The sequence below is a fragment of the Acinonyx jubatus genome, chromosome B2 (genome assembly GCF_027475565.1).
Source record: "Acinonyx jubatus isolate Ajub_Pintada_27869175 chromosome B2, VMU_Ajub_asm_v1.0, whole genome shotgun sequence".
Taxonomy (NCBI): domain Eukaryota; kingdom Metazoa; phylum Chordata; class Mammalia; order Carnivora; family Felidae; genus Acinonyx; species Acinonyx jubatus.
Genome location: NC_069385.1, coordinates 60,575,291 through 60,590,569, shown reverse-complemented (window position 1 = coordinate 60,590,569; position 15,279 = coordinate 60,575,291). Strand labels below are relative to the sequence as shown.

The 15,279-nt window shown below is 33.0% G+C and overlaps 1 protein-coding gene across 3 annotated transcripts in view; it reads right to left on the bottom strand.

Annotated features, from left to right (window-relative positions):
* ASCC3 (activating signal cointegrator 1 complex subunit 3) overlaps positions 1–15,279 on the bottom strand; it is a 364,162-nt gene that overhangs the window by 162,895 nt on the left and 185,988 nt on the right. For all 3 annotated transcript variants that reach the window (XM_027057194.2, XM_027057195.2, XM_015072573.3), the window contains exon 14: positions 4,838–4,972. In XM_027057194.2, coding sequence (XP_026912995.1) covers positions 4,838–4,972 — 135 coding nt within the window. The remainder of the gene's footprint in view (positions 1–4,837; positions 4,973–15,279) is intronic.

The following is a 15,279-nucleotide window of genomic DNA, read 5'->3' as shown; positions in this document are numbered from 1 at the left end:
ATTTTATGTATACTTAAAATTAAAAATAAGAGAAAGGGGGCTCTCAGGCACCTGCTACTGTCTTTAGCTAATAGATATCATCTATGCCAAGAGGAGAAAATTCTAATTTTATTTGGCTATACTAACTGTAAAACTGCTAAAGCAGAAATAAATAAAGCTATTAAGTATCAGATAACTTATATCAAAGTCAAATTCCTTTAATTTAGGCAAAGGTTAAAGGTGACCTATTGGAAAAAAAACAAGGAAATAGTTGGTAGCTTTGGATAATAATAAAGAAGTCAAAAAAAATGACACTTGAAGTAGCTTGAGGGAACATATTGTTGGATTTTTCGTATTATTATTGGATTCATTATACTAAATATATTTAATAGATATTTCTAATAACTATATTCATGAGGCTTATTGTATGATAGACCATTTCTATGTATAAGAAAAACTCTTAATATCCCTAATATATGTAAAAAAATCCAAGCACATATCACTACCCATAAATCAGAGAAATACTGCACAGGGGTGAGTGGAAATACCCATCCCACTACTAGAATATTTAAAGCCTGTTACAAACTTGTCCCTAAGGAAAGAATTTATTTGGCTTAGATTGCAAGTGAAATAGAATCTGAAGATTCTAACTGAAATATTCATTCAACTTGAAATTAAATCATAATTGAAAATAATAGCTTAATAATGAAAATATCTGCATCCCTAATGATATACTTCTATAAATGTAAGCTGCTACTATTCCTTTAAGGTATGCTGTCTTACAGAAAATAGTGGTTTCTTAAGAAAGTGTCTTTGTGCAGGAGAGCAAAAAATATGCAGGGTAAATTAGGGAAAATTATTCATATTATTTACTATCCTTTCACCATTTTAAAATTTAGTTATTAAAACATATTTTTAAAAGTAGATTTTTATAATATGACATGTAACATTTTATCATTGTTCAGTTTCCAAAATAATTTCATATAGCATTCCATTTGTTTCTCATAGTTAACTACCAGAATAGGTGTTATTTACCCTATTATTATTCTATTTGATAGAACAGAAAGTAAGTTTCAGAAATATTTAGGTGTTTGGGGCACCTGGGTGGTCAGTCGGTTAAGCATCTGACTCTTGGTTTCTGGCTCAGGTCATGATTTCACAGTTCTGAGTTTTAGCCCTGCATTGGGCTCTGTGCTGACAGTGTAGAGCCTGCTTGGGATTCTCTCTCTGCCCCTTCTCTGCTTGTGCTGTCTCTGTCTCTAAATAAATAAATAAATAAATAAATAAATAAATAAATAAGGAGGAGGAGGAGGATGAAGAAGGAGGAAGAGGAGGAGGAGGAGGAGGAGGAGGAGGAGGAGGAGGAGGAGGAAAAATATTTATGTGTTTAAGGCCTCAGGGCTTCTAGAGGCCACATCAGAACCAGACCTTTTGTTAACGTGCCCTCTTGCTTTGGGCCTCATTAGGAATTCCTGATATACTACCTTCTCCATAGAGAGCCACAACTTCCATCTCCATAGGTTATGCTTAAGGTATACTTTCCTTTCCTTTCCCTATTTCCTTGTTTCAGTGGACAATTTGGAAATATAGTTGGTTTTTCATAGGGGGTTAAATTTTATATTAAAGATGGGAATGATATGAGGAGTCTAAAATATATTGTTACTTACTGGGAAGAAAAGAGTCATTTTTAGTTGTGGTTATGGCAAAAAATAGCCTTATTACACACACACACACACACACACACACACACACACACACACACAGAAAGAAAAGGAGAATACCTCCATGGAGTTTTACTTATTATTTATACAAATAAAGTTATACAGTGTTGAATAAAGCTGTAAAGAAATGCTTTTACAAACCATAATCGCTACGTCAGGAATTGAGACGGTTACATTTAAACACTTAGGGGTAAAGTACTAGTGTGGCACAGTAGGGATTTAGCTGTATTTCCATTAACAGGAGTCATGAGGCTAAATTTCTATGTACCACCACAGCAAATTTACCTTCTAATTTTATTTTAATGTTCTGAGTACTTAATTTCCCATTTTTTGAAGAACATGGGAAGGAATATCTCCTCCCATCATGACAATAGCTCCGCAGAATTGCTAGAATGTTAATACCATTCAAGTTCAAAAGGAACTTAAAGAAATAAGAAGCATACAACTAGCAATAGCAAAACAATCTAAAATTCTGGAGCTTTGATAAAGCATTCAGAAAGATTACTTTATCTTTTGTTATAAAATCATATCCACTGAAGAAGGGCCAGCTTTTTGAATCTCTCCTTAGCAGAAATGGGGGATATGGTCGGACTGAAGAAATGTTCTTCCATTTTATTAAAAACAAAAAACAAAGAAAAAGCCCTAAATGCTTTAGAAAGTCCCAGATTGGATTAGGTTTTGAATGCTTAGGATACAGAGTGGTAAAAAGGGCAGTCTTTGGAGTCAGACTGATTCCAGTCATGGCTCTACTACTTGTTACATGGTCGTCTCTGAGAAAATTATTTCCAGTTTCAGTTACCTTATCTATAAAGTGGGGATAAAAATCTCTAAGGGACAGAATAGTGGTGCAGATCAAATGAGAAAATCAAAGTGAGGCTGTCTCTTATAATGTTTCTCTCAGAAGAACAAAAACAACAACAAAAAAAGTAATCTGGGGGTAACTACTATCAGCCAAACATTATATGAAAGGCTAGGAATATAATGATGAACAGGATAATGTTCCTTGAAAACATGTACTTTTTAATGAATGTTTGTGAATTTCATTTTTGTTTTAAAAAAATCCAATAACAATAGGTAGACTGGATGAAAATCAAATCAAAATATTTTTAAAAAGGTATAACAAAAATGATTTGAGATTTTCTAGTCTACTTAACTGTATTAAAACTTTTCATTTCTCCAGGTCTTTTTTTTTTTTTTTTTTTTTAAGCATAATGACCTTTGAAACTATTTGGTGACAATGCCTTAATTAAACATTATTTGAAACTGTGTCTATATAAATTATTTTATATGGTTTCAATATTTCATGTTATTTTGTAATTACTTACACATATATCATATCAAGGTATAATAAAAATACAGACTTACATCACAGGGTCTGTGAGGACTGAATGAGTTATCTATACAGCAATGAAAATGCCAGGCACAAGTAAACAGCTGATAAATATTAAGCACTATTACTATAGAAATTAAATAATAAACTGACATTATTTACAATAGCAATAGCTCTCAGAACTGAGAGGTATGAATGAAGTAACCAGAAAGCCACAAGGTGGCTCTCAAGGCTTGGCTTTTAAACACAATCGAGTTGCTTTTTATTTCCAAAGAAATGAAAGAAGACTTATGAATGCCAACCTTTTTAAAGGCACTCATAAATTCATAATTAATAAATAACTGGAAGACTACAAAGCTGTTTAATAAGTGTTATATAATAGAAAATATTATTAAGCAGAAAAAAAATGAAGAAAATGAACACATTTTATAGTTCTAAATTGAAAGAATCTGATGTTCAAAACAACTGACATCAGATTATCATATGCAGAATTTAACATATCAACATAAAATGATGGCATTCATAGTGCAGTCATGACAATTAAGTACATCTTACTAACATGATAAATGTCAAAGTGTATATATAGTACAATATCTGGCAGCTAGCAGCTGTTTTGTAAATATCAGTTAAATCTTATGCATATAAAAAACTTTGAAGTTACTGTCATTTTATGTCCACTGAGTTTTTTATTTGAAAATTTATTTGAAAATTTGAAAATTTTAATATTTTATTTGAAAATTTATTATCACAGCTTTAAATCTGGGCAAACATTTTCTGTAAAGGGCCTTGTATTTAGGCTTATTAGTGGGCTACACAGTCCTTGCAGCAACAATTCAATTCTCCCCTCATAGTGCAAAAAAAGGCAGCCATTGACAACAAAAGGAGTCCAGCTATTTTCTAATAAAACTTTAATTAAAAAAAAAACAACAGGTGGCCAACTTTGGCCCTCAGGCTGTAGTCTATCCACTCTTGATCTAAATCATTATCTCACATAATTAAATGAAATCTGTGAAAATCCTAGATACTATCAATACTCAAATTACCTAGAGAGGTGCTTGTCAATCTGTTACGCACATAAAATCACCTGGGGATTGAGGTGACATGCAGATTATGGTTTGGTGAATCTGGTATGGGGCCTGAGGTTCTCTGCATTTCTAGAGGACCCAGGCTTTTTAGGTCCTTTGACCAAACACTGTGCAGCAAGGCATTTGTTGTAAAAATTTCCGGTCTCAAACTTTCACATACTTTTTTTTTTAAATCATATTTTTAAGTAATCACTCCACTCAATGTGGGACTTGAACTCACAACCTCGAGATCAAGAGTTGCATGCTCTACTGACTGAGTCAGCTAGGCGCCCCTAAACTTTCACATTCTCTTTTTAAGAGTTTTGGTTTGTGCAGTTTTCATGTGTTCATATTAACCTTAGAAATTAAAACTGAGAAATTAAAAAATAATAATGTTAGTTTTTTAAAATAATAATCCTATTAGATGTTAACATATTTTAGGGAACTTAACAATATTTTCTGTTTTAACTATATTTTAAAGAGTAGGACTAAACACAATTCTAATCATAGAGATAGAGGTGATAATTGTACACATTTGTGTACTTTTGGAAGTACGTTATATCCTTTGGAAGATCCTTTGGAAGATCATTATATCAAGAAAAAAGGAAAGATTATAACATGATAAATATGTAAAATCAACTCCTTGGAAATTAAAGACCATAGATCTTTCATATATAAAATATCTGTAATATCTGGCACATTATATGCTTTAGTTCTTAATCTTGCCATCTTTTGTTTCCTACCTGTTTTTCTGCATGTCCATATTCAGTTCCTTGGGTAGGTAAAAAGCAGGAAATCTGACCACTATTTTTTGCTCTTTCTATTAGAGACATAGCTGTTCTTACAGTAGCATTTCGAGCATGCACAAACACCATCACCTAAAATAAAGGAAAACAGTTTATTTAATACTAAAATTCATTAAGAGACAGCTTAATACCAGTCTGAAAATCCCTATATATAAACTATTAATTTTTCAAAATATAACCCCCAGTTTACGAATTCTCCAACATTTCCTTGTTTTAGAACAAAGTGTATATAGGATAAAGGCAAGTTAAATAAAATTCAATAATAAGGCTTTACACATTGTTAATCTATACATTGGCATAAGTCAGAACTGAAATTAATGGATTATATAAAGCATGGAATTTAATTTGTGCTTTTCTCTTTTGAAGACTTGATTCATGAGTATAATCATATATTATGGAGACAAGACTATAAAAATATACAAAAGCCTTATTTCCCCACAGTCAGTGAAATTTCCAGTATCGTAAAGATGTTTAAAGAAATTGAAAACAATAAAAACACTCTTCCTTGGACAAAATCATGTCTAAGAACAACCATTCAAAATAGAGTTTAGGGAACTGCTGAAGATGAAAATGCTTCTAGAGAGGCATCTGGAATTTTCTGTTGTTTTTTGACCTTCCTGTGGAATTACTCAAAAAGTGACTGTGGAAATCTGAATTAGAGGGAAGTCACGTATTTGGGTGCTTTGTCAAGGAGAAGTGGAAAAAAGTACTTTCAGGAACAGTCACCAGGCAGAACGTCAATGCAACTGAAGAATATAAAATAAGAGAGTGATGAACACTGTATCTGCTGCCTAGCAGTGCCTGCCTTCTCTCCTTCCTATCTTTTCTTCTTTGGCCTTTGGCTTCCATTTACTCCCACATTCAGCTGGATGCAGCCTTCCCAAAGAGCCATTAGTATAACAAAAGTCATTTTTATTCTTTCATATGGACAACTGATCTTTTTGAATTTTATATGATGAAAATGTCAGGTAATTCTGACATTTCAATTATAGTCTGAAACATACAACCTAAGGACAATCAGCAGTGTGGGTGCTTTGGGTGAATTAAGACAAATTCTAACCCCAGCTTCCAACCAAACTGAGACCTCTCAATCTCTCTGGAGTTACCATGGTATGCCCCGTAGGCCTCAACAACATGGAGGTCGTAATTCTTGCTTTTCCCTCAATATCTCTCCATATTTATCTCTTAATTATGTTTTCCCAGAGGCTAGAACTTTGGTCTTATTTTCATGGTACACATTTAGAAAAATATGCAACTGATTGGTTTTAGTCAGGGAAAGGATAGACTCATGCTAGCTTCCCTAAATAAAAGAGAAGGTCATTTTGATAATGAGTAAAAGTGAAAAGGGGAGGGAAGCCTGGGATTTGGCCAGAAAGGAGACAGATTGACAAAGATCTAGAGCACACAGTGTTTAATTTACCCATAATCATCTTACATCTACAATCCTGTCAAAGAAACTGTTCCATATATGGCACATCAATTAAAATTCAGAGTAAAATCATAGTTAATAATCACCAAAGAAATTGGAATGCTTAAATTACTAATATTCTTTTGGAATGTGTTCAAAGTCAATGAGGGTAGATCATCTGGAGAAGACCCAAAGTTCCTCAATGAAAAACTCCTGAAGCGTTTAGAGACAATAAAACAAGTATCACAAGTCACCTAGAGAGATTTAACATTAGTTAATCACAGCCATTAAGGATATAAAGCTTCAGCTTTTATACTATGTCAGAGTTCTAACTTATGTGCTGATACTAACGTGTTTTTTAAAAAAATGTGATTATAAGAATCTCTCTAAAGAGCATACTAATAAAATTTATTTCAGTAAGTTTCATGAATACTTGGAAAAGTCTTCTGTTTTCCTTATTTTCAACTACAAAAAAAAAAAAAAAAAAACCAAAAAAAACCAAATCTGATTTTGATAGGTTTGCTAGCTTTCTGGGGAAATGTCTTTATTTCATAGGATGTCAAGAGACTGTCATTTAAGCTCAGTGTAATATTTTTCAGCATTATTGACATAAGTTGTTTAATACTAAGTTAGACAGAAAATTCTGTTAACTATAATAAGCTTCACCAGTTCAGAATCTCTCATCTTCTACCATTCTGTCTCTTGTAAAAAGTTTTCCAACTGTGAGTTTCTTTTTAAAAAGTAAGGCAGATTTTCCCTCTTATATAAAATTAAGGTTTATCACACACACAGCTTCACTAACCCCTAACATTAAATTTAAGAAAATATCATTTAAAATGAAATTATTTTTAATTCATTCATTCATTCAAATGTTTCTGAGAATTCTGAAAATTACTATCAAGCCCTGAGAAAACTACAAAAAAGAGAGGCCAAAGTCCCTGCCCTCATAGAGATGACAATCTAGTATGATGTATTTAAGCACAAAATATTTTTATGAAGTATTTAGCAGCCATGTATAATACTGTTAAAAGAAGAAATATAAAAATGAACAAGACATGGTCCCTTACGTAAAAGGCATGTACAATTTAAGGAGGCAGAGAAACCAGTGACACATGGAGTATGGATAACACAGGAATGCTAAACATGGAGCTGGTGGGTCTCCTTTGTTCATCCATTGCACTGTATTTACATAGTACCTACTGAGTACCAAACAATGTACTGAGCACCAGGGATACAATACATATGTTCCAAGGCTCAGAATGGCTATACTACTGTTGATGAGAAAGAATCACTAGTAATCAGCCCTACCTGGCTACAAAAGCAGGGTACAGGATGGATGGAGTAGTATTTAAAATATTTATCCTTGGTAATTTTAGTGTGTTAGCTTGAAGAAGTATGTTCTCGTTCAAAAGTTTCTTACACTGAGTCCCAAGGACCTCTTCATCAGAATCACTGCTGGTGCTCATCAAAATAGATTTGAGTCCTCCCCTAAAACCAACTGAGTAAGAATATCTAGGGATGAGGTCTAAAAATTGAATTGTTAACAACTTTTGAGATGACCACTGCACTACTGTGTGAAATTGGTTAATAATGACCACCAACTTAGTTTTCTTCTTTGGAGTTAAAACAAGTTTAAAAGGAAACATATATAAAACCACCACTACAGAGATGATTTTAAAAATTCCCTAATAACCTATGTTAATTTACCTATATAAATGAAATATTAGGAAATATGAAGGTATTTCATATAACCAGTATAGCCCCAAGATCATTTCCCAGATGGGTTTTTATAATGCAACCAGATTTCTATTCTCCATAATTCAAATGCCACATTATGTAAATCCTGTTGATATGAAGAACATAAGGGAAAATAAAATATGACCCTAAATCTTCATTAATTATTTCATTCTGACTTGTCAACTTATCATTTTGCAAATTATTTTCTACTGCAGCCAAGAGAAATATTAGTTACAACTTAAAGTGGCAATTTCTTTTTATTAAATGATCCATCACTCCTTGTTCAGTAAAATAAACTCTTTTTATTATTAAGAATTTTCTGTTTAGAGGCTCAAACAGAAGCCATTACAAGGTTTTAGGTCCTATAACATACTTGATTTTATGCTTTGTTAATTTGGTTAATTAATTTAAATAGACTCATATGAAAATTATAACAGAGAGGACAGCACTGTTTCATTTGGCAGAAATAACTCCAAATTAATCTTAAACACTACTGGTAACCAAACAGCAGTTAAATGGGCATATGCCATTAAAATAAGATTACAAAAATAGATTCAAGCCAACAACATCGGTAAATTTTAATTGCTTTATAAAACAGTTTGCATTTTTACTTGACATTTGTTAGATTAATACATTTAAAAATATTATATTTGTTTTTAGTTTAAAAAGCCATTTATTTTAAATATACAAAATAAAATCAGTCCTGGACTAGGAAAGAAAGTGAATTTGAGTTCTGGCTCTGTTATTTGCTTTGCCAAAGATGTGTTCTTCACATGAGATGATGATTAAAAGTAATGAAAGAATGAAAGCTCAGATAAATCATCATTCAAAAAACTAGAATGCTTAGGTAACTCATATTGTTTTGGTGTATTCAAAGGAAAGAAGGACATGTTATTTGAAAAATTCCCAAAATTCTACTTTGAAGCATTATTAAAGAGCAATGTGATTTAGAAAAAACAAAAAAAATCTCTTCGATTCTTATTTCCTCCAGTCCACAGATAGTCACTAGTGTCATGGGATTATTATAAAAATAGAAGTATATAATGTCAGTGAAAACACTGCATTTAGTAAAGCAATAGCTCTCAAACTCTAGAATACTTCGAAATCACTCAGAAGGCTTATTAAAAACACAACTGCTGCTCCTATCCTCCACCACCCTTTCAGATTAAGTAGGTCTGGGGCAAGCCAAGACTTTGCATTTCCAACATGTTCCAAGGAGATGCTAACACTCTTTCTACAGGAACTTTAGAAAACTCTGTCAGAACTAGTTAGTATCAACACCACTGAAGGGGTAATAAACAATAAAATGAATTTGGCCTAAAAGACTAAATGGTGAGATCAGTAAATGACTGTTATAAATTGACACCTATATTAACTATTTATTCCTCATTCATGCAAGTGTGTATGTATCCAACACCACACAAAATAATTTAAAAGACCACTTATCCTTTAACAACTTTTGTGAAGGTGTTGTGCAAGATGAATGGGAAGTAAAAAAAATAAAAGGAATATTTAAACCTGAGATTATCTGAAAACAGGAGGAAAGAGGGCAAGGATTAACTGTGAAATGTTGAATCAAAGACTGTTTCCTAGAAATTTCCACTAAGAAGGAAGACTGGGCAGGAAATATCTGAAAAACATAGACAACATGGCAGACAGATGTTCCATGGAAAATGACGCTGAAGAATGACATTCTTTAATATAGGGTATTTGTTCTTGCAAGGGTTAAAGAATGAGGCCTCTGAGGGTGAGAAGTTTTATGTCCTAGACGTTTATACTTTCATTCTAACTGGGACAGCCTATAACGTGGCTTGCTCTCAATTCTTTCCAACTTTCTTAACCTGGATTCCTCAAGAGAATTAAGTCTTAATGACCTAAACAAATTCTGAAAGTGCATGGTCCCCACAACAGCAGCAGCAGCGTCCCCTGTAACCCTATCAGAACTACAAACTAACAGCCCAATACCAGGTCTGAGTCAGTAACTCCAAAGATGGGGCCCAGCAACCTGGTTCAATAAGCCCTGCAGGTGATTTGGATGCATGTTGCATCAAAAGCTGAAAGCCCTGCATCAAGTCATCCATCCAACTGTAAGTTAAAAAACAAAAACAAAAACAAAAACAAAAAAACCCTTCTCCTCCACCCATTTAGAACATTCCAATATCTTTGGGAGGATGGAGAGCACAGTCAAATCATTTTCTGTGTTTTGTAGTTCTAACGGGGAGTGCCACAACAGATGCGTTTCAGATATATTTATGTAACACAAGAGCATGTAGGCACAAAATAGTTTTGATTGGCATGGCCATGTTACCACATCTGTGTTATCAGGTAAATGCAATTTTAAAAGGTCTGGTTCTGCAGGCTGTGTACCCAAGAGACATCTGTGGAGGGACGCTACAAGTAATTACAGAGTTCTCATTTTAGGCCTGCCAGTGCTGGACAGCTGAACACACTCAGATCATCTGAAGATCTTTTCACATCAGCACACAGTTTCTTCGTGTACTTTTTACATCTGCATTGTAATGTTACTGAGAAATACCATAACTTAATTAACCAGTCCTTGTCTGATGGACATTTATGTTGATTCCAATCTTTGTTATTTAAAGCAATGTTGTCAAATAACTGTTCACAAGCCATTTCACAAATTTGTGAATATATCTTTTGGATAATTTTATAGAGTGAAATTGTTGGGTCAAATATATATGACTATTCATTTAACTATTTCCTTTTTCTGAGTATTATCTATTTTATTATTGGAGATGTTTTTCTTATCAATTTGTTAGGCATTCTTTGTAGATGGAAGAAGATAATATGCTTTGTCTTTTTCTATGCTGCAAATATTTTGTCCTAGTCTACACTTTATCTTTTGACTTTGTTTATGGAATCTTGTTTAGAATGGAAACAGTTATTTTTCTTAAATCTATCAGCATTTTTCTCTGTGGCTTCGGAGAAAATCATAGACAAGGACGTAAAAACAGACATAAACTTACTTACTTACTTACTTACTTACTTACTTATTTATTTATTTATTTATTTATTTATTTATTTATTTATTTAGAGAGTGCATGCATGCAAGTGGGTGAGGGGCAGAGAGAGGGAAAGAGAGAATCCCAGGAGCCCGATGTGGGGCTCGAAGTCACAAACCGTGAAATCATGACCTGAGCCAAAGTTGGACACTTAACAGACTAAGCCACCCAGGTGTCCCAGTCATAAACTTTTGAAAAGGTGGTGAACTTCAGTAGCACTGTGTGGCTCTGGTAATCCAGTAGTAGGCACAAACATCACTGGGTTTTGCTGTCACAAATACAGACACACAGATCTGAAGGATGCCCATAATACAGTGCTAAGTGGAAAAAAAAAAACACATTGAAGAACAATTTTCATAGTATTATTCTAAGTATATATGTAAAGGATGTATGTGTGTTTAAAATTAGAGCTCTAGATGGACACCCACCAACTTAAATACCTCCCAAAATGAAAATGGGAGTGGGGAGGATAAAAAGATGTTTCCTTTGTATACTCTGTATTGTTTGTCCTACCCACTGAAATAAGCCCTTTTACAATGAAATATAGAAATTATATTGAACAGGAGAAATGATCAACGATGGCATTGAGATTATAAGAGTATATATACAGGGGTGCCTGGGTGGCTCAATTGGTTATGGATCTGATTCTTGGTTTCAGCTCAGGTCATGATCCCAGGGTTGCGGGACTGAGCTCCACTGAGCTGAGCGTGGAGTCTGCTTAAGATTCTCTCTCTGCACCTCTCTCTCTCTCAAAAATAAACAAACATTTTAAAAAGAAGAGTACACGTATAATATACTACTGTACTAGTATATTTGATATGATTATTTTATTGCTAAGGAATTTATGGTGTCAAAGTAAAAACTTGAAGGAAACATATTTAACAATGTACTTACAAGGTCAGTGATGGTGGTACTTCTGATCTAAGTGACAAATTTATTTATTTATTTATTTAGAGTACCTGGAAATGCTTTAAGAAAAAAAGACAGGTATTCTTGTAGAAGAAAATAAATAGCATTTCAAGGTAAAGTATACAGAGGTCAAAGGTACAGAGAATAAATCTAAAGGGTGGTAAATACAGATTTTTGGCAGAAACAGACATATGGACACAGGAGCAGGAATATCTGGAAAAGCAAAATACAACCTCATTATAAAATATATATTAAGATAAAAAATTGATTCAAGACTCAGAAAAAAATGATACCACTAAAAGTGTGTACTTAAGAAATTATTTTTGTGTTAGAGAAAGTTTTTAAACTGAATAGAGAGAAGGCTATCATTGTGCAAAATGTGGACTTTTATAAAGAAATATATATCATATATGATAAAGAAAATATGACTCAAGGAAGTATTTAAAAGACAATAGTAGACAAAAGATAGGAAAAGCCAGAGATGATTTTATCATTGTAAACTGATACGATAATGAACAGCAAAAAAATTTAAAGGGTGGGGTTAATTTGAAACAGGGGGGTGCTCTGTTTTTTATGAAGAGTCGAGATGAGCAAAAGAGTAGAGAGGTATTCCTAAGAATGAGTATGACAGTTGGAGACAGATCTTATAAAAGGGAACTTTGATTTAAACATTTTAAAATATAGCTTTGCAGCCACTGAACTGCTTGAAAAGTTAGTACAAGTTCATAAAACTTCTTTAAGAAAAATAAAAGAAGCCTTTTACCTAATGTGGGGAGATGGATGTTACTAATATGGTTAAATTAAAATAAAAATTTCCCTGATGCTTCCACATATAAGAGATATATTATTCTCTTGAGCATCTAACGAATTCATGTGCTCCTCCTCTTAAACATTTATCATTGACTACCTTTTATTTTTAGTTATTTTTATGCTTGACATAGCACGTTTGCAAGTCTGCCATTATCCAACAATTACATGACTGGTACTGGGGACATGACAGTAGGCAGCCCAGCACTGGTCCCTTTTGCTTTTGGAGCCTTTACTTAGTTACTGTGATAAAAGAATGGAATCTGAGAAGATGGGGAACACAGAAGCTGCTATTAATTACGCGAACAACTATGGGAAGAAACAGCAACAACAACAAAGAAAGGAAAGGAAAAAGAAAAGCATAATTAAAAAATTAATAGAGGTCCTTCCTTAAAGTCAGCAAATTACTTGATTTAAAAGTCATGATATTTCAAGTTTCTTCATTACTGGTCTTCTGGTGTCATCTCTCTAAATTCTTTTTGCTGTTCGAAACCTCCATGCATTTTGAACGGCCGTATATTTCCAGGCCGTTACTCATTTTTCTCTTTACTTACTGCCAAATTTATCTGTGGAAATTCTACATACCTTTAAGCCCAGTTCTAATGATTCACCTCCATTCTCTCTAGGGAAATTAATCATTCCCACAGCACTTTGTTCTTACTTGTGCCTTCTGTAAATCTCAATATATATACATTTCTTCACTGTCATGAACTACTAGAACTAATAATAAAATAATAATAAAATACATGATTGATTAAATGCTTATGACATGCCCAGCCCAGTACTAGGTGTGATCCATAGTTCTCTATCTTACTACTAACAACACTATTAGTGTTTTACAGATGAGAAAAGCGAAGCTCAGAATTTTAATAAGTTGCTACTCATTCAAGAACAGAATAGGGAATTAGCCTCATTGGAAAGCCTACTTTCTTTCCATCAAGTTATATTCCCTCTTTGGGTGCTCCCTAAGGGCAAGTTTACATCTTACTAATTTTGAGGTCTCCTGGTCATCCCCTGTACCACTCTCCCAACTATGATTCAATCAGTAGGTACTTAATAAGTGATAGCTGAAATTCCAATGTTAGAAAATACCCATTTTCACAAAAAGCATTTATTTTTTAAAATATTTATGAGAAGTTTGAATGTAAAAGTTTATAAATTATAATAAGATATGGGCTGAGTTAATACTTTCACAGATACATTTATTACAATGTGGGGTATCAAGCTAACTTCCAATATTCCAATCAGATAATTGATTTTCCTGGATTGTTTTAAAAAATTTATTAGCAAACATTTCACTGATATTTAATAAACTAAAATTGGTACTGGTTAGTCATTTCATACTGTTGTAAAGCTACATGTGTATGTATTTTAATGCCATTGCAAAGTTCAAAATTTGTGATTTAAGAAACAACTTCTAAAATAAGCTAATTTGAGAGCATCTTAAAAAATTTTTTTGGTCTTTGAAGTCAAAGACAGTTCCTAAATCAAAGCTACCTACATTTATAATGAATCAAATTAATCATATTCATTAACGAAAAATATGTCCTACTAATGGACATGAATGAAGAAAGCATTCTTATATTTTATAATGGTAGAAAATTTGACACTACTATATCTGGATTACATCCAGAAAACTATTAGTGCTAAAAGTAACAGTTCAGCCCTGAAAATAGGGCTAAAATAATAAATTTTAAAATTGTCTATTTTATCAATTATGTCTATAACAACTAGCATTTATTATCCGATATTCCTGACAAGCAACTAAACTACTAAAACATATTTTTTAGTTTAAAATGATGTGGTTAAATGTTTATCAGATGTACCATGAAAATACAAACTACCTCAAATAGGGTTAATTTACCTTGTCCTACCTATATAGAAAACTGTATAATTCACTGACTAGTCTTCATGCATCAAATTATGCAAATAAACCCAGAAAAGTAATCTGGAGTAGAGAGAAGTGGTTCCGCAGCTCCAAGCTGTGTAATTAGATCTACGCTCAGCAATTTAGAGCTACCTCTGGACTCTCACGCTGCGAATCTGCAGTTCTTCTCAAGAAACCTAAGCTTTTAAGTCATAAATAGATTCAGGTTATCATTACTGAATTATATTTAGGGCATTACCCTGAAAGTGAAATATATTCTTCACCAATTTCTTTAAAGGAATAATTTTTAATATTTATAATTTCTATGTTGAGTTGTAGGGAGCTTTAAATGCTATATTTGGTTAAAAGAAATCCACGATACTTTACATTTTCTAAACCCTAAAAGATACCTGTTATCAAAATGTATAATAACAAAACAAAGTTGGAGAACTTAATGTACATTACGCACTATGATAGCAAAAATAAATTAACATTTTTGTAGCTAACAAAATTTTTTTTCTTTAACTTAAAAATAATGCTTTCTGGGGCACCTGGGTGGCGCAGTCGGTTAAGCGTCCGACTTCAGCCAGGTCACCATCTCGCGGTCCGTGAGTTCGAGCCCCGCGTC